Source organism: Colletes latitarsis, chromosome 4, assembly GCF_051014445.1.
Source record: "Colletes latitarsis isolate SP2378_abdomen chromosome 4, iyColLati1, whole genome shotgun sequence".
Taxonomy (NCBI): domain Eukaryota; kingdom Metazoa; phylum Arthropoda; class Insecta; order Hymenoptera; family Colletidae; genus Colletes; species Colletes latitarsis.
In genome coordinates, this window is record NC_135137.1 from 27,194,683 (window position 1) to 27,217,872 (window position 23,190).

Consider the following 23,190-nt stretch of genomic DNA (forward strand, 5'->3'; position numbering starts at 1 on the left):
TCTTAATTAATAACTTCAAAAATGAAAGAATTAAATTTATTTGCAATTTTTATCTCTAGTTTTCATTATTTGTTTATCTTCTCCCTTTCATTACCTCGCAGTACTCCAGTTGATTTTAATGTGGCCATCTCATAAACATTAATATCTAATACTTTTATTCTCGAAATTCATTACTCTATCGAATTCTGTCTTTAAAGAGCTAAATATTCAATTTAAAAATACATTGATCTCAAAACTTTTTCTACTCATTCATCTACAAAAAAATTATTCCATGTTCGTCTCGAAAATATACAAGTTTTAGAAGCATTATTTCTTTCTACTAAAATAGCGATGATATTTGAGAGAAATTAAGTTTTTGGACTACTCTGTATACAATACGTCAAGAAATTATTTACAACGCACAAAATCAATGTACATTGTACAGAAAATTAATTAGTTTCAACAAACCATTGCATTAGTAATCTGATGATGAATCGCCATATTCAAATTTCCAAATGTATTGGACAAGTATATCTATGACAGAAAATTTAAATGCTTGGTATCAAATTTTGTTAAAAAATATATTTTTAGAGGTTAGGTTTATAATGCGATTGGTGATATTACTTCAAGTACAATGACTATGCTTAATTTGATACAGTACAAACATGACTATGTTCTTATGGTTTTCACGCGTTTGCCTTTAATCTTTTACCTTTCAAAAAGGTATACAAACTTAAATTTTTAAGGTAGTTGTTACTGAAAATAAGAATTCTGTGAATAACGAAGAAATGATAAACATTCCATAATAAGTTCCTTATATACTAAAAGTGTTATATTTTGTGCTCGAATTTTATTTAGTTATTTTTTTTCTTAATTATATTACGAATGTATTAATAATTTGTAACGGGTCAGAAAACCAAAACGAGTATGCTGGATATGCGAATTGAAGTTTATTTGATTAATTAAAAAGCAAGAACAATGGGTTTTATTTTCCATTAGCTAGCTAAGATTTAGCAATTTTTAAAGTGTACACACATACGTTCTTGTATAAATTCGAATGTGTGACGATCATGTGTTAAACGATTATTTAAAAGTACGCATATGAAATATCTCTATATACAGAAATTTGAAAAGTTTATTTTTTTATTAAAACATACTCAACAGTAGAACAACAGATTTTCACTTTCAAACACATGTTTATGTATGCATTGATGTACGCACTGATATACGTATATTTAAAGTATTGTATCGATAATATTTACAAACTTATTTTTACGAATTATTTTTGTTTACGAATTTACTAACAGCATAACGCGAAACGCCTACGGACATTTATATAAAAATGTAAACTTAAGATACATGATGATTAACGTTAACGTATGGATAAGCGCTTTCTATTGTAACGTTTGCGTAATAAATAACTTTTCGATTTAGTACGAGCAAACATTTTCTTTCCCATTAATGCGATAAGAATAATATTATATTTTACAGTTTACGTTATTATTAGCGCACATCGTGCCGGTCATGTAAAAATAAAACGATACATCGCCCTATAATAAAGAATACCCCACTTTTGTATGAACCTTCCTCTACAAAGCATGTAGATATATTTTCAAATCTGGTACAATATTGGAAACGATGTTTCTTTTTTAAGCAAATTTTAACAACGATTATTAGATATTTTCCAAATTTTTGCAATCTTTCAAAATATGTACAGATTTTGTTAAGAATGAATTGATTAATGTCTTGTATTACCAGATTTCTGATAATTTCCTTGTATGATCATTTTTCATCATTCTTCTATCATTTGTTTGCTGATTCTAAAGATCGAAATATCATCAATCTACAATATTGGAAACGATGTTTCTTTTTTAAGCAAATTTTAACCCTGATTATTAAATATTTTCCAAATCGCTGCAATCTTTCAAAATATGTACAGATTTTGTTAAGAATAAATTGACTGATGTCTTGTATTATCAGATTACTGGTAATTTCCTTGTATGATCATTTTTCATCATTCTTCCATCATTTGTTTGCTGATTCTAAAGATGAGAATATCGTCAAGCTTGAATGTTAAGTCCGCTTTATGAGAATATTTGTTCCAGACGTAGAAGTACCTAGTGCCGTACAAGTAATTCAATCACCCGCGAATATTCTACTCCCGGGTCAGCACAATTTGAATCCTACGAATCTAACAGGTGATTATTACGTCTATACGAATACAGAATTACGATAAGTGCAGCGTGGAATGCGAAGATTGCACAACTCATTGCAAAAATTATACAAAATAGAGCGGACAAACTGATAGCACACTACAAACAATAGAAAATAATATTTTTTAAAATACAAATATTGCTACATTAATGCCTTGCTACATATGAGCCGTTTATTTTGAAAGTGGCGTACGACCATTTATATTCGAATCGAAATATTGACGGGTTTGCGTTGGATTAAATTTAAATATATGGATAACAGATGACATACTAGAATAATGTTTTTGGGCTTCCAAGTTTTATCATCCAATAATATGTTTTTGATAGCACGATTGGACTCACGCCACTTTCAAAATCAATGAAATAACGTTTTCAATTCTTAAGAATGCACAAGTTCATAAGAAGAGTAAATTTCCCTTGAAGTAAAAATAAATATGTACGATTTTATGTTATAAAATCAAAAAAATATTCAACGTTTATTCTTTGTTAAATAATTTTTACATTAAAATTAATGTTGTTTCATTAATTATTATTCAGTCTTCTCCAGTTTGTGTATAAGGGAGAAATTTAAAATAACTATGATGTGCATTTGGTATACAGGGTGTTTGGCCACCTCTGGAAAAAATTTTAATGAGTGATTCTAGAGACCAAAATAAGACAAAATTCAAGAATACCAATTTGTTGATGGAGGCTTCGTTAAAAAGTTATTAACGTTTAAAGTTCCACCTATACTAAATTTTTTTCTCGAAAGTGGATAGGATTTCGGGAGTATGTCTATTCACCAAAAATGATTATAATTGACACTTGCAATTAATAATAATTTTTTTAGAACGATTTGAAATCTTTTAATTTTGTCGAAAAATTTCACACCTCGAATTTTTTTTTCGAAACTAGGTAAAATTTCGGGAGTATGTCTATTCACCAAAAATGATTATAATTGACCCCCGCAACCGAAAATAATTTTTCGAAAATAATTTTTAGGCACCTACCCCCTGTCGATTTTTCTTAAAAATTCGTTTTTCATTTTTAGTAACTTTGTTTGACGCCCTACAGAAAAGTTGTCTAATACTTTTTTGTAGGTACCCATGAGCTCTACTTCAGAAAAAAGTTTCATTAAAATATATTTACTATTGTAAGAGTTATGGTTGTTTGAAAATAGGAACCATTTTTATGGGATTTTTTTCGTTTTGCGGGGTCAAGGAACAACTTTTCGAATATTTTTATAATTGCTACATATTCTACACTAAAATTCGCGGCGTTTGGCTTTTTGAAAAGTAAAATCGTCCAATCCGTTCAGAAGTTATGACGTTCTAAAGATTTGCATAAAATTTCGAGGATCCATTTTTGGTCCCAAATTAGATTTTCAGTAAGGAATTTTTTTCTCAAAAGTGCGTAGGATTTCGGGGGTATGTGTAATGACCAAAAATGGTTATAATTGACCCCCGCAACTAAATATAATTTTTTTAATATGATTTGAAATTTTTTAATTCCGTTTAAAAATTTCAGTACCTACTCGAATTTTTTTCTCGAAAGTGGATAGGATTTCAGGAGTATGTCTGTTGACCAAAAATGATTGTAATTGAACCTCCTAACCAAAAATAATTTTTTCAGAATGATTTGAAATTTTTTGATAACTTTTTAACGAAGCCTTAGTCAAGAAATTGATATTCTTGATTTTCGTCTTATTTTGGCCTCTAGAATCTCCCATTAAAACTTTTCCTAAGGGTGCCCGAGCACCCTGTTTAATCTAATAAATCCATTAAGTCCTTGTATTTTAGGTTTGTGAGTGGTCTCCTTTTTTTGTATAGTGGTGTCAACTTGATTTATAATATTACAAGTAAAGCGCAAATTAAGTATTTCGAATTTAAGAAAATTGTAGAAACAAGTAAAAATACTCAGCAAGTGAGACAACACTGTTCATCACTCTGGTTTTCAGCGCAGACTGCGCGAGAACAATGCGCTTATTTCTGTGGACAGGCGTTGTTCTTCGTTTATAACAAATTCATTGCACATTGATAATTCAACTGCTACTTTGATAACACTATGCAACAAAATAAAAAAGCTGGGATCTCATAAAATTTTATTGCATAATATTTTCCATGTCCATTTGAAACTCTCACAATGAGACTTACGCCACTTTCAAAATAAACGGCTCATATATGCAAAGAAATCATTCTCACCAGTGCTGGCAGCTGCGTAAACAAAACCTGGCTGGTCAAGCTTTAAAGCGGTTGCTCACGCGTATCAGGTGACAACCTGACTAATGTAAACTAAGAACATTTATCTTTCTCATTGTATCTTCCATGACAGTATTATGCATGAGTCGATGAAGTTTTTTTGATTAAAATATGACTAAACAGAACTACATTCAGATTATTTTTAATATACACGTTCATTGAATCATTTTTAATAAATTCTCATTTTCTCAAGACTGAAAATAATCCGAATAAGGTCGTGTTTGGACTTATTTTCATTGGGAAAATCTCGTTGATAATACATTTATAAAATTACAATGAAAAAAATAAAAAATTTTTTTGCATTAATAACTGAAATCCAAAGGCAGAACCTTTCCTTGGAAGGCACGAAATATGTGAAAGCACATTTTTTAACCTTTTTTTATACAATTTAAAATTTGTTTATAATTTATTAATATCTTTCCCGGTAGTAGCTTAAATAATCAAGTCCGTCATATTCTTTTTTTATTTATTGATGTACTCGAGAACGTTTATAAAATATATCAAAAAATGAATAATAAATATATTTTTACTTTTAAAAATTTCATAACTTTTAAGTGATCGTCTCTTCTCTGGATCCACCATTATTTTAATTCGAGGGTAAAGGAAATAGCACATTTTTGGTCACTTATTCAGTTATTACTCTAAACTATTTTATTTAAAATATTGAATGAACCGTACAAAGTTATACTCAACAAATTTAATGTAAAGTCATAAGTACAATTAATATGATATTGATTCATATGAGACTTCAGGTAAAACAATAATCCTAGCACTTTCTCTCTCACAGATTCGCGCACGCATTGCTAACGGCCTTGGCTTGTAACACTTTCGATTCTGAATCATAAACTTTAGCATTGTCTGCCTAAATGTGGAGGCAACGTTCGTGCACCAATCAGGGAAAATGGTTCTATTCGGTGTGACTATATTGACAAACAGTACACTGCTTTCTTATCACAAAAATAGGATCTGATCAATTTTATATTTATTTATTTATTTCAAGTGTGCTACCATTTTGTCCAGACAAATTCAGCAACGGTCTGTATTTTCTTCTGCAACGATCAATCAGAACGTATTTTGAATGAATAAATTTTAATCTATTATTTTTTTAAATCAAAACATAGTATGAAAGTACCATTCTTCCACGAGAAGAAGGCACAATGTGTTTACATCCCCACTCCTGTTGCTGTCCGCTGACTCACAGGTATTGGTCAAAAACGGTGACGAAGATCGGTGACAGCCAATCAGCGGACTGCAGCAAGAATGGGGGTGTAAACACGCTGTGTCTTCTTCTTGTGGAAGGACGATACGTACTATACTTACTGTACATACATTTTCTTCTGTCAATTTTATAGCACAAATAAGAATATAAGATGTGCTATAATTTTATCATTGAAAATTAAATTAGTCATTTACTTTTCGTTTACGTAAAAAAATGCAAAAAAAATTTCGCAACGTTCATTATATTTTCCGATATAAAAATCTCGTACATAAATACTTAAGAAATAGAAATGTGTTTTTGGTTATATCAACTTCGAAACATTGGAAAAATGAAATGTTCAATGTTCTGTTCAATTTTTTATCATATTTCAACTGCTCGAAAGTAATATCTTATACCTTTATCTACAAATAATTTTACATTTCATTAATTGAACATTCTATTGTTTGGTAGTGTCCTTTACAAATATAATATGTTCTGGTTTAGGTGCCAAACTTTATCACTATATTCAATGAGTACAAATAAGAAAAAATGTTATATGTATAATCATACGTCGTTTACCTAATACAATGTAAAAATACACCAACGATATTTACATAGTCTGTTTCTTACCTGAGCGTTTTGGGAAATTTTCGAAATATATTATTTTGAAACTAATTTTTAGTTATTTAAGAAATAATCTATTTCAAAATAACGCCACTATTTCAAGAAGATGGAAAATGAATGAATGTATTTTCAGTTGAATGATTTATTTTCTACTTCACGAAATAAATTATTTGTTATTTGATTTTGATGAAAATAACGTACTTCTTAATACAGTTCTGTTAAAAGCTAAAACAAATATTTCCTGCGATAAAGAATATTTTAGTCTGTGATTATCAATAGTATATACGTAATGTGTAATGAATATTATCGTTAATACTATTATTACACACTTGCTACGATTATTTCTATATTTTATTTGATGCTTTTTCTGAACGTCATTTAAAAAAACAAAATTTTTCATTTAAGAAATAAGTGTTATTTCCCAGAATAAACAGTATTTCAATTTACTATTAATTAACTAAATGAGAAACTTAAAATCAATTGAAACATATTATTCATGAAATATCAATTAACATTATTTGAAATGATTATTTTCAAATTGGTATTTGAAATAAATTTCGCCCAGATTTTATCTGTTGAAGGTCCATTTATATTATCGACGAGTCGAGTAAAATGGCTGCATCGTCGAATTATATTCATAGTCATTCATATTCATAGTCTTTTACTATTATTTTTCATTATTCGTTAATACATACAGTTAGAAATAGCACAAGTTATGAACTAGAATTAGACAATATTATGTTAACATATTGAATATGTTAATTAATAACACATTATGAGGATAATAATTTCAAGCGATTATATTGAAAATCTCATAAAATCAGTGTATAATAAATTAAAAGCTATAAGAAATAATAGATGATATCTATCAAAAATATATTTTTAAGTTAATGTTTAAATTTTATAAATAAAAACACATAGATAACTTTTAATATGACGTTCTTTTCCTACATGTTATCAGAGACATTAATTTTCATCCGTTTTTATAGGAAACTATACATTATTTTCTCCATGCAATCATTAACACGTTCACGGACGTGAATGCTATAATAGCATTCATTTCTATTGTGATGCAAAATAGCATGAATGCTATAACATTCAAATTTATAAACCACATTATCAGCTATTGATTCTTGATTCAGCAATTCTATATAGTTTTCATTTTTTTAAATTATTATGCAATTTAATGTAATAGCTAAAAAATAAATTACCTGTCCATTGTTGCAGCTCATTCAAATTTTTACTATCCGCGAACGTGTTAAAGAAAGTATATAGAATATTTCTGTATAACAGTTAGATATTTATATAAAAAAAATGGTCCTCGATGATTTTCATATAAAACACAATGACCTTAGATATTTATATAAAATATACTATAACCAAAATTAGAAGAAGAAAAAACGGTCCTCGATGATTTTCATACAAAACACAATGATCGAATGTACCTACTCTGCTCGAATGCATAGTCTTTTGAAAAAAAACTATACCTCGCAGCTATGCTAACGAGACTCGTGAAAGAAATAACAAAAGGTTTTTCGCATTTTTTATTTAAAAAATATAATGTTTAGACCATGAACTTACAGTAATATAAAAAAAACCAATATCATCCCTTATAGTTATAAAAAAAATTAAACGAAACATATTATGTTTTTTAAATAAAAAATATGTGGTCCAATAGTAATATAAAATGTAATTTATTCAGGTCTAATAAACCATACAGCGAAATTACAAAGGTAGCGAAGAAGAGATGTTTTATAAAACTGTTTCGATAGTAATACACAAGAACGGGAATTCCCCGCGACCGACTGGCGAGCTCTACTTGGGAGTTCCCCTACTCCAACGTAAAGCGCCATCGTGCGGCCATAAGCGTACCACAAAATATATAAAAAATCTTTTATAATTTCTTTTACTCTTCATATTGCTATCGCTTCCTGTGTGTTCTAATAATTTTATAACTCAATGTAAATGTATGCAATCATTTTGCTCAGTTCTTATACGGCTCGTCAATAATATAAATGAATCTCTATGCAAACTGTATTTACTGTCTTTAGTCGTCGAAGCTCGAAAGTAATTTTTGGTAAAACTGCCGCAATTATCTATAAATCGAGAGTAAGTGATTGGTCAACTCAAATAGTGAACATAGTCTATATAAACAGACTAATTGTAAATGTAAATATCGCTATTTCTATATTGTATCGTAATAACCTTAACTAATAGTTTTATCGTATTTGATTATGTTACCATAATTTTTTAATAATGCGTCAAGCGACCTATGATTACATAACTGTTGCCTATCTACAGGCGCAACTTTAAACGTTAATAACTTTTTAACGAAGACTCAATCAACGAATTGGTATTCTTAATTTTCGTCTTATTTTGGCCTCTAGAATCCCCCATTAAAATGTTTCCCAGGGTTGGCCGAACACCCAGTATACTGGCAAAGTTTGACACCTAAAAACTGGAACACCCTGTATATTATTACAAATATAGAGCGAAATGTAATCGAATAAATGAATGATTAATTTTCATCAATATTTTCGTGCAGTCTGAATATCCGCTGCACGTGCCTAGGATGCGTATTATTAATAGATAGATAATTATGTATTAGATGAAAGTAATTGTAATCAAATTTACCTTCCAGGAATGTCGGGACCACTACCATACTCGAGCGAAGTTTATGCAAAACAAGCACCGTATAATCCAAACTATGTTTAATCGTGCTAACGGTAACATTAAACTATGCCATTGTTAAGAAAGTTCCATTGTGATTGTATTTTCCTCGAACGGTGTCTGCCATTTGATTTTTTCATTTGTAAGATCGGCCGTTGCGAACAAAAACGTCTTCCGTTAGAACGAAGTAAAACCGCGATAGATTCGCGCATGCGTATTTAACTATTTCGATGCTGAATACTTTTGTCGAACATATCACGCGCGCGCTTAGAATGCTTTACTGTTTGTGACGTGGTGTAGCACTGAATACATTTTGCCAAATGAAACTAAGTGTTCATAAAATCGAGTCCTTCTATTACGTCCACGCTGTGTTTACGTTTCTTTTTTAGTCGTTCAAAAGATGGTCGATTGTTCCCTTTTCAGTTGAAAAGCACTCGACGAACATTGACCGAAAATTAAACGTTGAACAGTTCAAAATTCGAACGCCATGTAAAAATGTCTATAGCACCGAAAAAGTTAACATATCATATATGATGAGCAAATCTTTGTTCAGGCCATTGTTTTATCCGAATTTCAATTGAGAACGCACAGCATAGTAGTATAATTTCTCACACAAAACTCATCATGTATCATTCTTCCACGAGAAGTCACAGCGTGTTTACATCCCCACTCCTGTTGCAATCTGCTGACTCACAAACATTGGTCGAAAACGATGACAAAGATCGGTGACAGCCAATCAGCGGACTGCAGCAAGAGTGGGGATAGAAATACTCTGTGCATTCTTCTCGTGGAAGGACGATATGTATATTTGAAAACATACTTTTTCTGAATATAATTTCTACTATGCGAATTCTACGAATTGAAATGACTGTACAAAAATGAGTTCGGATAAAAATTCTGCTGATTCGTTCAATTGTTTTGTATCGAAGTTCAAAGCAAGATTATCAATTGTACAAAATGAACATTTGGTTTATACTTCTGACATATTGAAATAAAAAAAAACATTTATCTGTATTGGTTAATTTATTAAAACCCAATATTGAATTAACATCAGTAACGTATTACTAAAGCGCGACACATTTATTAAATTATAGGTTCCAATAGACTTATGAGAAAAAACATGAAAGTATTCTATACATATGTACCGTGTCATCCAAAAAGTACCTGATATCTTTTTTATACGTTATCCATAAGTATCTGTAGTCTTTATCTTCAAACTTTGTCATTAAACTTAAATATAAGTTTTTTTTATTGCCAACCGTATTACTATTAAAACATAAATATTAAATCGTATACGTCACAATGTTGCATTACTATGGTTAATTATTAAGCACATAGAAGGTGCTGTTAAAATATGTAATACGCGAGAAAATAAAAGTGTTATGTTATAAGCAGGAGTGTTTTTAATTGTTTATTTCACATCGAATCGAAAAGTCATTTTCATTTATTATGAAAATTGCTTGGTGGATTTCGTGTATGTATAAACTAAACAATTTAAAAGAAAAGGTTGCACCTGTGGAGTCGCCGATTTTATTCAAACTTTGTCGGGAAATTCTAGAGCAAGAATAGACATACACACATCTGAGCTTTTTTGTCAATCCTCATTATTTACAAGGAAGGAAGAGATAGAAAAGATGGGCAATGAAGATGTTCTTAAATACGAAAGCCAGTAAGTGAAAAACCATAATCATCAAAGACTAAAGACCTAACCCAGACCACTCATAAGAGACGTCACTTAAGTGTAACACGTCAATCTTTATTTTATATGAGATAGTTTTTTAGAAAATATTTAACACGTATTTTTTTTATCAGGGGATGAAAAACATATTTTCCTAAATATCTTCAAAACTATTCAGCCTAGACAAAATTATGTATTTCTTAATGACAAATTTAATTACCTAACAAATTTTTCAAAATATCAATTTGTTTAAAAAATATTCAAAAGATTAATTTATTATATGCTTGTCTTACAAATTGTTATTCCATGTTTATGTGAATTTGTCAATATGTACAAAATGAATTTTTTAAATATTTTTTAAACAAACTGATATTTTGAAAAACTGCTTAGGTAGTTAAATTTGTCATTAAAAAATACACAATTTCTTTCTAGATTGTATAATTTTAGAGATATTAAAGAAAATATGTTTTTCATTTCCCACTTTGAGGACTGTTTTCACTCCTTAGATATGGACCATTAAAAAGAAATACATGTTAAATATTTTTTTAAGAACTACCTCACATATTGCCGTTCTACAGGCGGAACTTTAAACGTTAATAATTTTTTAACGAAGCCTCGATTAACAAATTGGTATTCTTAATTTTCGTCTTATTTTGACTTCTAGAATCTCCCAATAAAATTTTTCCTAGGGGTGGCCTAACATCCTGTATATTTAAATGAAACTTTTTTTTAAATATAAGTAACTCTAATAGGATTGACAATGATGTCACTATTTGGAAAACATTCAAAAAATCATGCTTGTGCTCAAACATGAGAAATCTCGTTTCCAGTTGTTACTGGTTACCAATGTGTTAAGTTAAAAAAATGAAAAAACAAAAGAAAAAAAGAAAAAGAAACAAAAACACCTGTTAACTCATGGGAAAATATATATTTCTGAATATCTATGTTACAATATATGTATAAACAGTTTATTATTAGTGTTCCACAGTTTTTTTCTATGAATTAATTAGTATTATTGTTATACAAGACCACAGTGAACGTCCATTGCTAGATTTTCTTTAAATCGAGTCTAACGATCGAGTAATTAGTTAAGATGTTCATTTTATCAATTAATCAAACATATTCGATGCTACATATAAAAGGGGCAATACTAACTAGTTTCTTAGAAATATAGAAACTATAAAATAATGAATTCATAATTATCGTTGCTTAAGCTTACATATTTTTCTTCGATGATCTATTTTCCCAATTAATATTCTTAGATTTATATTAATTTGACATAAATACTTACAAGTAATTTTGATTATTATTCTTGACTGTCCGTAATGAGCTAACTTTTGTTTTTGATATTAGTGTTTAAAAATTATGATACTTAAATTAAATTAAAATTATTAAAATTAAAATAAAATGCAACACGCACAAATTAAAGTTGAAAAATTAATGAATTTCTATTACTGTATAAACAAAATATTCATTAATTTCTCTGTGTAGTAACTTATTTTTAGTGTTTGACAAAATTGTGTTATTAATATCATTTTAAAAAATTTAATATCATATTTATATTCATAATAGTACAGGAAGACTACATTTATCTGAACTATTGGTAAGCAGTACCCCAGTTATATGAACATTTCTATACACACATGAAATTAAATCAAGAACAAATTATCACACACTTACATCATAGATCATAGTAAACTGAAATTTTTATTCGAAAACTTCAAAGGAGAAAATCAATGAATCTTTATTATTTAACTCGTCTTGTCTACCAACATATTCAAATAAATGGTGTTTTGCTGTACATCGTTTTTTCTATTTCTATACATTAATCCAGTGGAATTTTAATTTGCAAATTAAACATTAACCATTTAAAGCCCCAAAATATCATATGCAGTTAAAGCTTCTAAGAATATTTTGGCTTGAAGCTGCAAAGGGTTAAAGCTTTTGTTTCTTAAATTTTGCACACTATATAAATGTATCGCTTTTCTTACTAGAAAATTTATTTTATGAGTATAAATGTCTCAGTTTATTATGTTTATACGATATGGGCAACCAATAATGTTATAATGTTTATGATTCTCTTTAAATACAAGTAGCAATTTTTAATTCGTTGGTTTAAAAATTTACATCATACAAACTACTATTTACCAATAACGTCTACTTTCTTTTCTACGTCATTCGCCATACCGGCTCTTGATAAAAAAAAACCAATATCTATAGTAATATCAATCATAAAGTTATTGACATTAAATTCACACAGTAATTTGTTCTTAATTTGATTGTATAATATTTATTTTTTTTTTGTATTTGAAAGAAAATCTGGATTTAGGACGGTCATTTTATTCAATACACTACTGCATAAACAGAACTATGCTTTATCAATGTTAATTTTCATACTGTAAATCTTTTAAAATAAATAATTTATATTGAAACGGTTAACAATCAGTGCAAACTATTTCTTCACAATTTAGTCAATGTGATATTGCAATATACAGGGTGTCCTGTAGTATGTGAGACCCATTTCAAAGATGAATTCAACACAAAAAAACAATAACAAAAGTTCGTATAAACATGTGGTTTATTTGACCTTGTTTTCAAGTTATAACGAATTCTGTATTGGAATAATTCTTTCGTAAGATTGGAATAATTGTACTAATCGCACTCAACTATTTACAAACAGAGCCCAGTATCTAACGTTGAATCTTATATCTTAATTCTGTAAATACTTCCTGTGAACATTAAAATACTAGGTATCAGTTTATTGAAATACGTCGTGTGTAAAAATGGAACGTTTGTCTTGTCAACAAATGGCAGATATGAATCTTGAGTAGGGGCTTATTATTATAAATAATAGCTGGATAAACACAGAGTATGGCAGCCAATAGTAAGTCGTCTCCAGGTTTATATTTAGATGCAAGGAGATCATTTTGAATACTTATTGTGAAGGTAAATAGGTACAATGTATTCAAGAAGAAACTCGCTATAACTTGAAAATAAGATCAAATAGGGCACATGTTTATATGAACTTTTGTTATTGTTTTCTTGTATAAAATACATCTCTGAAGTGGGCCCCACGTACTACGGGACACCCTACGTAAAATATGAGAATCTACTATTATTCTTCCTCTTGTAATCAAATCCATAACCTACTAATACCAATTACATTCATATTAATATTCATTATTTTTGTATACTGTCTACAAAACAAGGAAGAAATAGTGTCAGTCATGTTTTGTAGATTTTTCAAATGCTATTATTTCTTGTTAAATATTTTAAGAATGACTCTAAAAATATGTCAACAATACCTTTCCTACAATTTCAATAGCATATTTACATGTATAGAAATGCTTAAAAAATGGGATATATTAATTTCGTTATATTTCGCCTTAATTATTAAAATTTTCAAAGATTATTGTGTACATAATTATTATACAATATTTAACCAATATGTTTGATATCACGTTAAAAAATCATTAGAGTTCCTTTTATATTACATGTATAACTTACTATTTAAATTAGAGGTTTGTAATGTTGACTAAATCTATCTCACGTTGTTTTAAGAGAAATTTTAGTACCAAACAGTAAGTCTGTTGGATTCTATTCACAACTAAGTGAATTGAAATAAGTTTTATACAAAGCTGAAAAATTTTGAAAAATTTCATACCTACTTACCCATACTAAAATCTATAATACAATACCTCTGAATTTTGAGAAGATATCATTGCTTTAAGAGATTACACATGTGGTTTGCGAAGAAATAGTTTCCGCGTTATTGAGATTGCTATAACTATTTCGAAAAGTCGCCTCTTCAACATTCAGAGATAATTCGTGGGATCGATCTTCCTCTAACGGAGCAGTCGTCGAAGCATGACTAATAGACGAATGTCGTGATCGTGATAAATTTCCACGTTGATTACTACCAGCGGATGGAGCTGGACTAGGAGAAGGACTTTCTGGTATCTGCTCCTGTTCTTGTTGTTGTTTAATTACAACTAATCTGTTCAACAAAGAAATTTGTACTTGGATGCCCGACATAAATGGTCTATAACCCAAACTGAAAGGCAGATATAAATAATTGTTTTTTTACTATGTTATAATGTTCTTTTTATAAAATTACAATTTATATAATACGTACCATTCGGAGTGAGACCATTTAGTTAACATAAGAAGGCCATCTCTTAAATTAATTACAGAATCGAAAGTTTGCATAGGAGCATGAGCTGCTCTAATAGTTCTAGCCATAGCAGGTGCATCGCGTAAAATGGTTGCTAGTACTGCAGCCCATCCTAAGCAACCGCTTTCCAGGAATAATTGCAAAAGATATCTAAGTTGTACTTCTGCCCGACTTATTGGCGCACAAGACGAAGCATTATGGACTTCTATTTGTTCGACTGGATCTGGTGAAACCCAACATACTGTTCCAACTCCAGTCCCAACAATAGATTCAGTATCATCTCTCCAAATGGTACTGCTGTCGCTAAGAACACTATTAGCATCTGCAAATGACCGTATAAAATGTACACTTTCTCCATAAAAAACTTTCTGGTATATTAATAATTACATTCTTTAACACGTTCGTTGGCCATTGCATATATTTGCAATCGGAAGTGCCACGACGTATATGTATATGTAGTTTTTTAATAAGATTTTTTAGAATAAATAATATTTATTAGCAAAGGGAATAGTACTATCAATCTTCATGTGTCAATAGTAAAAATTCATAAAACCCACAAACGGTAATTTTTTTGATAAATTTTTGACGAACATTTGCCACTTAAATTACTTGAAAACTATTTGTTGCATAGAAAAAAGTTCCAAACAAAAGTTGTAGGGTATGAAGTGGAGCACACACTGGTATGATTATTTTTTCTGACTTTGCTTTTTTATCTAGATTCGAAGGTTACCTTGAATGTTGCAACTGTAATATAAAATCATTAGGATATACGGCAGAATCTGCTGAATAAATTTTACTAACGAGTCCAAATAGTAGATCCAGGATAAAATATTGCATTTTGTATTAAAAATACTATTCATTACGAGAAAGGAGTGTATTTAAAAACACACTTTGGACTTTTAAACGTGTGCAAAGGTGTCTTTAAAAGGCGAATGTCTAGGCCTCTCTTAATCTTTGAGAAGCTTTGGTCTTCATTGCCAATTAATTCAATCTATTCTGTACTATACATATACATATACGTATAGCCTGATTATATTTTCAGTGAATAAAAAATATAATTTTACAGAAAAATCCATATGTAAATTCATTAAGAAATTCAGAAAATATGAGTTTTGCGAAATAGAACAACCTTAAAAATCTATAAAGGCAGCAAACATGTTAATATGTTATAAGAATATATAAATACCGTGTAACATATTTGCGGTCAATTTAGTTTCAGCAGCGGGAAATTGAGTTTCTAAGCTTGCAACGGGAGAAACTAATGTAGTATAAGGCGGTCGTCCACTTGGTAAACTAGTGTAACCACTATCAGGCAAGTCAACTGCAAAGCTTGAATTCAATGGCTCATCCTCCGGGCTTTCCAGACTAACTGATCTTATCGAACGTAGAGATGTGAGGCTGGATCTCCTAAACTTTTGCAAAATTGGGAGAGCCAGCACAGGATAAGCAAATGAAAAATCCTCATGCATTGCTTTCAATGCTGTAACATAATCGTCAAGTTTCGCTGCTCTATCGCGTTCTCTGCCAAACCATGTAACTAAATGGAAGTCTAATCGCGCAGCAAATCTGCCTAAATCTGCAAGTCGTTTTGCCGAAAGTAATCGACGAGCATGACGTTGTAATATTACGTCAATAAAAAACTCTTCGGCCGAACCCTCTCTGAAAGACAAGTTTCGTTCGAGTTTTATTATTATTTTAATAGTCATAAACGATATAATTTATTACAAAACAAGGGTAGCGAACCTCTAGCACGTGTACTCAATGTGGCAAGCGAAACTATTTGATTGACACGCGACAAATTCTAAATAAAATTCATTTATGTATAAAATTTTAAAACAACGAGGAACCCTTTTTCAGTGTCAATACTACGTTTAATTATAGAAATTAAGAAAATATTTTCTATCCTTATAGAATTAAATGTATGTTGGACGGCAAAATTATCTAATATTTATAACAACTTTTCATGTGGAACGCGATTTTAAAATAGTTTGCCACTCCTGCTTTATGATATAATATACAAATAACCAAAACTTACTTATTGTCGGCTTTTTCAATTTTAGAAGTGCTTGTAGGTACAGACTTTTTCCGTCTCATAACTACGTTTCTAGTTTTTTCCAACATCGAAGATGGTGTTATGTCTTTGGTTGAGTCAGATTGTACTTTCGGGGTCACTGTTGTACTGTAACTTCGGCTTCTTGAAACTTGCATGGTTCCTAGCACTAGAGATAAATCATCTTCATGGGGTGAAAGTGGTGGTGTTTGAGGGGGTACTCCTAATTTTGATGTTCCTCCCCAAGATGTTCGCGGAGATTCTACGTCATTCGGATCTTATGGAAAAGATAACGTTTACATAAAAATATTGAATATTAGATATATACGTTTAATTGTGTATCATTCTATACTTTACCAATTGCTCTGAGAAACCGAACGAGATCTTTTGAAAGTTCCCATCTTCCCTGTTCTAGAGCAGCATCTAATAATAAAGTAGCATGTTGCCGACTAACAGTTGAAGGTTCCAGGTTCTGTAAGATTATTAGATAACTGGCAGCAGTATCGAGTTGCTGACGCTGCAGACAATCTTGCAACAGTTTTTTCGGTGGTCCAGCAACAGAAAATAAATAAGGCCAGAGTGCTATTTCTGTTTTTCTAGCACACTGTACAACTGCTCTAGCCCATACTCCTGGAAATTCTCTGATGAATTCCACTACGGAAGGCAACTGAGCATCTGGGATTGGTTCCTTGCTAGTTGCTTCTTCTTCTAGTACTTCATGAAGTAAAAGCTCTAACGAATGTGGAAAGTATGGCAGTGAAGAACACGAACGAGCAATTTCCCAAGCATGATACCCCAAATTACGGTGTATAAGTTGTCGTAATATTTGGTGAAGATAAACTTGGCTCTGAAATCAAGATAACATGTATCAATTTCGAATTGATTAATAAAACGTATATTAATGATACCTACTGTAAGTTCTAATAAACTAAAAGGTAATGAAAATGGAGAATTTGTGTCCGAAGTAAAAAGAACTGTATCATTTTCTGCTCCTAATAAAATAGCATCTTCAAAGAGTATAGCCAAAGGATAAATGCGCAAGTGAAAAGGCAACATTATCCTTTTGCTCATAAATGTATGTGCCTTTTCTTGATGATTTCTTGGGAATAACGGCAGCCAAACGCGCATGCCATGGGCCCCACAAAATAACCACAGTGCTTCTGTTAAGTGAGGCTTATCTCTCTTCGATCTCCACGGTACCCACACGTTTTCTACGTAAGAAGCTAATACTGTTGGAGCACTACACGTAAACAGCTGTAAAATGTATATAAATGTTAAAAACAAATTAATGATTATATTTGTCAGAAATATATTATTAACATACAACTTCTGGATTATCAGTACAATGTTCTCTTTGAACCATAAGAAGGCGTCCAGATACATTTAACAAAAGACTTTCAGGATGTGGATGACTCCCGGCCGTTTCTGCACGTATAGTAGTTAAAGTGGCACTTACAACACAGGCAGGATGAACACAAAGTCCACTAACATCTACAGTCTGCAATCTTACTAATTCTATACTTCCTGCATCTGAAACACCGATATTTTGAATACAGGGCCAACAATTCGGAAAATTATTAAATTTTAACACTTACCATTATTGCTCTCTAATACCATATCATAAATGCTAATCTGTGCATTCGCACAAAATGTTAGAAGTCTGTCTTTTAATGTATTGAGTAATAACACCTGTGATGGCATTCTAACAGTTCTAACGTAACTGTTATCCAAACGTGTATCGCGCGGATATATTCTAACTTCATCCTTATCGTCTAATATTGAATAACTGCTAGCTATTAAAAAACCTTGATGCCACAATAATCCTCCAGTTACAATGAAATCACGTTCTTGAGTTTCATTACCAAAAAGTTTCCATTTGCGTGAAGGTAAAGAATAATGAGCTAATCCTGTCCGTCCGGCTACAGCTATGCTCATACCTTCGTTATCAATAGCAGTGTACTAAAACAAAAAATTGTTTAAAAATATATTTTTGTTTTTTTATCAGATATATATACATTTACATACTCTTATTGGCCAATTGGAACCACTGTATGCAGTAGGAATAGGAACAACTAGCCATTGCTTACAACCCACAAGTGTTTGCGTTATAGAATCATTAGGAATTTCACTACTAATATGAAAAGTTGAAGTGTTCGTAGAAACTCCACCACCAAGATTTAAATACAATCTATCTTCACCTTGTAAATATAAATGTCCATGATGACCCTGCATATCAAAGTATCGTTAACGGTAAATATTACTGCTAAAATATTAAATTTTTAAATGTCTGGTTTCAATATTACCATGCAAGGATTGATCGTCAAAGGACTTTTTACAAAATCTAACTGTATCAAAGAGCGTTTCAAGTTAGCTCCTTCGTTTCCATTTTCTTCAGTCAAAGAAGGTCCCGGAGATTCTCTTAACATCCAGAGCTGATAACCTTCCGCAGACCATTCCTATAATATATAAATGAGTCTACATAAGAAACTAAAATTAATACTATCGGTTAAAACTGATATATCTACCAACCATTGTATGAATGTGCAAAGGATTATCATGGGTCAAGTCTACTCTTAAACCATAATCCCATTTTAAACTGCAGAGTAACAAAGCACCAAATGTACTCCATACTGCTAGGCCACCACCTTCCCAAGCTAATGCAATGGCACAACTATCAGGGGTCCACCTTAAACACCTTACACGCCCTGGTCTTCCTGGATAATCTTTTGAGGACAAGCTTAAGGTATGGGACATTTCTAGTCCACCTGTTGTTTCATCAACGTAACATACTACACCTTCAGAACTAGTAAACAAAAGCATATTATAAATTTATATAAATACAAATTTTAATATAACAGTCGGAAAACATAAATATAGGTATACTTTTGCCTTCCAATTGCTATAAGACGATATTTATGATTTACAGCTGCACAAGTAGCATCATCAACATCTCTAGCCCAAATTCCTTGTACTTGCTAAAAAAAATAATATATTACTGTACAATTTCTTATCTATTTATTTAAAACGCAATCAACATACATTAGGATCAAATTTCAGTGACTGTGCTGTTAGGAATGCTGCTTTGCCTGTATTGAGAACAATTGCAAATCCACCGACCAAAGGGGAGTATTCAATATCAGTAACATATACATTGTTCTCTGTAAGAGGTATAGCTACGGTAGATATTTGTTGATCTACACTAAATGGTATTCTTCTTAAATCAAGAGAGTAATCTCGATTTACAGTTCCATCCCATTTGTGACGTATTATATGACTGGTCTTTGTAGCTACCATAAGCTCATCACGTATACAAACTAACGAACTGATACCACCATCTATCCAGGTTGATTTCTCCTAAAAAGAAATCATCAAACAGATATACAAAATTCACATTTTTTTTTTTTATAAAGAAAACCTATTACTATATTTACTTACAAATGTCAGGACTAAGGAAGGAATAACTTCTTTGATAAAAAGTTCAGCACTATCTCGTTTTAAACTGGTAACCGGAGAGTCTCTTTGTTCATAAAGACCTCTTCCTTCCGGACTAGTATCCGACAGTCGATAAAATAATAGATAGCTATCCGATGTCTGAAAAATTTTAAATTATAACAATTTACTGTATATTTCAATTTAATTTATCGTATAACATTTCATACCGCTATGACCAACATACTGGAGTCTGGTCTCCATTGTACCAGACTGTTGTCACCGTGTTTCCTTAAAGAATCTGCAGTTCTTTTGATAAATATAATGGGCACGCATGGCTAGAAGTAAATGTTTTCCATTACATTCACTATATCTATTATGCACTCAAGTATTGATATTTATACTATACAAGGGTCCTAAGAACTCGTCAAAGAAATATATAAGGAAAGTATAAACTCTCATTTTAAATGATGTTTATTTTAACAAATGTTTACACAAGCATATATAAATTAATAGAAACGCAAACTTGAACAGTACGAACGTGTCTTGAGTCACTAAGAATCTTACATAGTCTTTTCAATTATATCGTACAATACTGTGAGTTTTTTGTAGTATTATTTAAAATGACAATTTTATTACGCATACAAAACGATTGGCAATTACAAATAATAAGTGCTTACACGAAAAGTACGTATGTACAGGATTTTAATACCAAGGATCTTAAGAAAGTAGTTACATTACAAAGTAAAACTGGCAACTAAACGGTATTTTTATTCATTGTATTTAAAGTTTATAAATAAGTAAATATTTTTAACGGGTGATAATAAATGGAGAGTTATAATTGTACTTTAAACATATTAGTCGTGAAATTGTAACGTTACGTTTGTAACACATGCCTTGCAATACCAGATGGTGAGAGCATCAGTCGTCAAGACAGCAAAAAGTATTTTGTCCCTGTTGCAAACAACCGCAGTTATCTTCTCCGGTTCTGTCGTATTTAGAACCCGTGGCCATCCAATAGGGAAAAACATGATGTCTTTTTAAGATTGTTCACCTTTAGTGTTCACATCCCTGTTATATTTAATTTCTTTTCGTATTCCATTCCTTGTTTCGAGAAATCTGACAAGTAAACACATCCTAACCTCACCATTTTACGTTAATCATAAGTATGTACTAGGTTACTCGTACAACGAAACGAAGTCCTTCGAGAATCTCGAGGTCCACGTAGCACAATGCAAGGGAGGGTGGATGGGTGGAGGGGGGTCGTAATATTCGTGCTACTTATCCAATCTGTAATCATTCTCGCTGTCGTGTGTAACTAATTCTGTTGCATCGGTATGTACGATTCTTAGAATATATTTGTACAAAAAATTAACATTAAATAATATGTAAAAGTTTAATGAATATATAAAGCAACATGCGATTAAGTGCAGTTACATCAGCGGTCGTAAATATAGTATACGCAAATATGCATACGTATGCATATATGTACATACATATCGTACTATATTTCGCACTTTACTTTTAGTTGAAAATGTGTCAATACGGAGTTAATTTAATTGACCTTAGAGTGAAAAGATACTTACTAATTGAAACGTAGTGTTTTTCTTTAATTATAAAGAAATGATACTTTTAATAATAGATATAAATGAAACTGAAAGAGTTAATATTGTTCCCTTTTTATAATTTAAAGCTTCAAAAATAATATACAACAGATTTTATTTTGAAAATCGTATTATTAAGCAGTTTACAGGGGATCGTCGTTTTTAGAAAAAAAATTTTTGAGTAATAATTAGTAAATATTAATAAATTTTATTAAAGAATACTTTCGAATCATTTCAAGCTTTTATAGTTTTCCTTCCTCTATTTTTTTTTTCATTGCGGGTAAAGTATGGGCTCATTTATGACAGTTAATACTTCCTCACAGCAACACGGACATTCTTATTGCAAAATCCATAAACGAGATATATGTACATCTGCAGTCTGTAAATAATTGAGGCATTTCGGTATGAAGTCTAACTTACTAAACTGATACTGGCGAGAATTGCTTTTAAAGTATTTGATAAACTCAAATAATAAACACAGCTCTCATAAACAGACTAAACGTAAATATTGTTGATCTATTTTTACATTTTAGCATTGTATTTCATATTTTCGCCATAACTTTTTAATAAAGCTTTAAACTATCTATGCTTATACAGGGTGTTCGGCCACCCATGGAAAAAATTGTAATGGGAGATTCTACAGGCCAAAATAGGACGAAAATCAAGGATACCAATTTGTTGATGGGGGCTTCGTTAAAAAGTTATTAACGTTTAAAGTTCTGCCCGTACTAAATTTTTTTCTCGAAAGTGGATAGGATTTCGGGGGTATATCTATTGAACAAAAATGATTATAATTGACCTCTGCAACCAGAAATAATTTTTTTAGAACAATATGATTTTTTTTAATTTTGTCGAAAAATTTCACATATTCTTGAATTTTTTTCTCGAAAGTGGCTAGGATTTCGGAAGTATGTCTATTCACCAAAAATGATTGTAATTGACCCCTGCAACCGAAAATAATTTTTCAGAACGCTTTGAAATACGTGAAATTTCAGGGGAATCATTCATGATCAGACATTATATTTTCGGTAATGAATTTTTTTCTCGAAACAGGGTAGGATTTCGGGGGTATGTGTATTCACCAAAAATGATTGTAATTGACCCCTGCAACTGAAAATAATTTCTTCGGAACGCTTTAAAATTTTTTTTTTAGTCGAAAAATTTGGGCAGCTACCCCCTGTCGATTTTTCTTAAAAATTCATTTTTTATTTTTAGTAATTTTCTTTGAAGTCCCATAGAAAAGTTGTCTAATACTTTTTTGTAGGTACCCATAAGCTCTACTTCAGAAAAAAGTTTCATTGAAATATATTCACTATTGTAGGAGTTGTGGCTGT

At 30.7% G+C, this 23,190-nt stretch overlaps 2 protein-coding genes across 5 annotated transcripts in view; one reads left to right on the forward strand and one right to left on the reverse strand.

Moving 5' to 3' along the window:
- The window catches only part of LOC143341156 (uncharacterized), a 33,319-nt gene extending 23,384 nt beyond the window's left edge, over positions 1 to 9,935 (forward strand). The window contains exons 4-5 of one of the 3 annotated variants that reach the window (XM_076763876.1): positions 2,071 to 2,177; positions 8,893 to 9,935. In XM_076763876.1, the coding sequence (XP_076619991.1) occupies positions 2,071 to 2,177; positions 8,893 to 8,966 (181 nt within the window). In that variant the 3' untranslated portion in view covers positions 8,967 to 9,935. The remainder of the gene's footprint in view (positions 1 to 2,070; positions 2,178 to 8,892) is intronic. The other 2 variants (XM_076763877.1, XM_076763878.1) reach the window with 2 other exon arrangements.
- A 1,577-nt stretch (positions 9,936 to 11,512) lies between these two features.
- Rich (guanine nucleotide exchange factor subunit Rich) lies at positions 11,513 to 21,732 on the reverse strand. Of its 2 annotated transcripts, none has more exons than XM_076763579.1 (16): positions 21,149 to 21,731; positions 20,483 to 20,590; positions 20,259 to 20,414; positions 19,863 to 20,177; positions 19,707 to 19,798; positions 19,353 to 19,626; positions 19,127 to 19,279; positions 18,849 to 19,049; positions 18,419 to 18,782; positions 18,148 to 18,353; positions 17,736 to 18,077; positions 17,181 to 17,670; positions 16,809 to 17,100; positions 15,960 to 16,432; positions 14,735 to 15,095; positions 11,513 to 14,653 (listed from the first exon to the last, which is right to left on the reverse strand). In XM_076763579.1, exons 1-16 carry the CDS (start codon positions 21,281 to 21,283, stop codon positions 14,326 to 14,328), a joined length of 4,290 nt encoding a protein of 1,429 aa, XP_076619694.1. In that variant the 5' UTR covers positions 21,284 to 21,731; the 3' UTR covers positions 11,513 to 14,325. The 2 variants fall into 2 exon arrangements, with proteins under 2 accessions (XP_076619694.1, XP_076619695.1); XM_076763580.1 differs by having other exon boundaries at positions 14,462 to 14,596; positions 21,149 to 21,732.
- Positions 21,733 to 23,190: the final 1,458 nt, after the last annotated feature.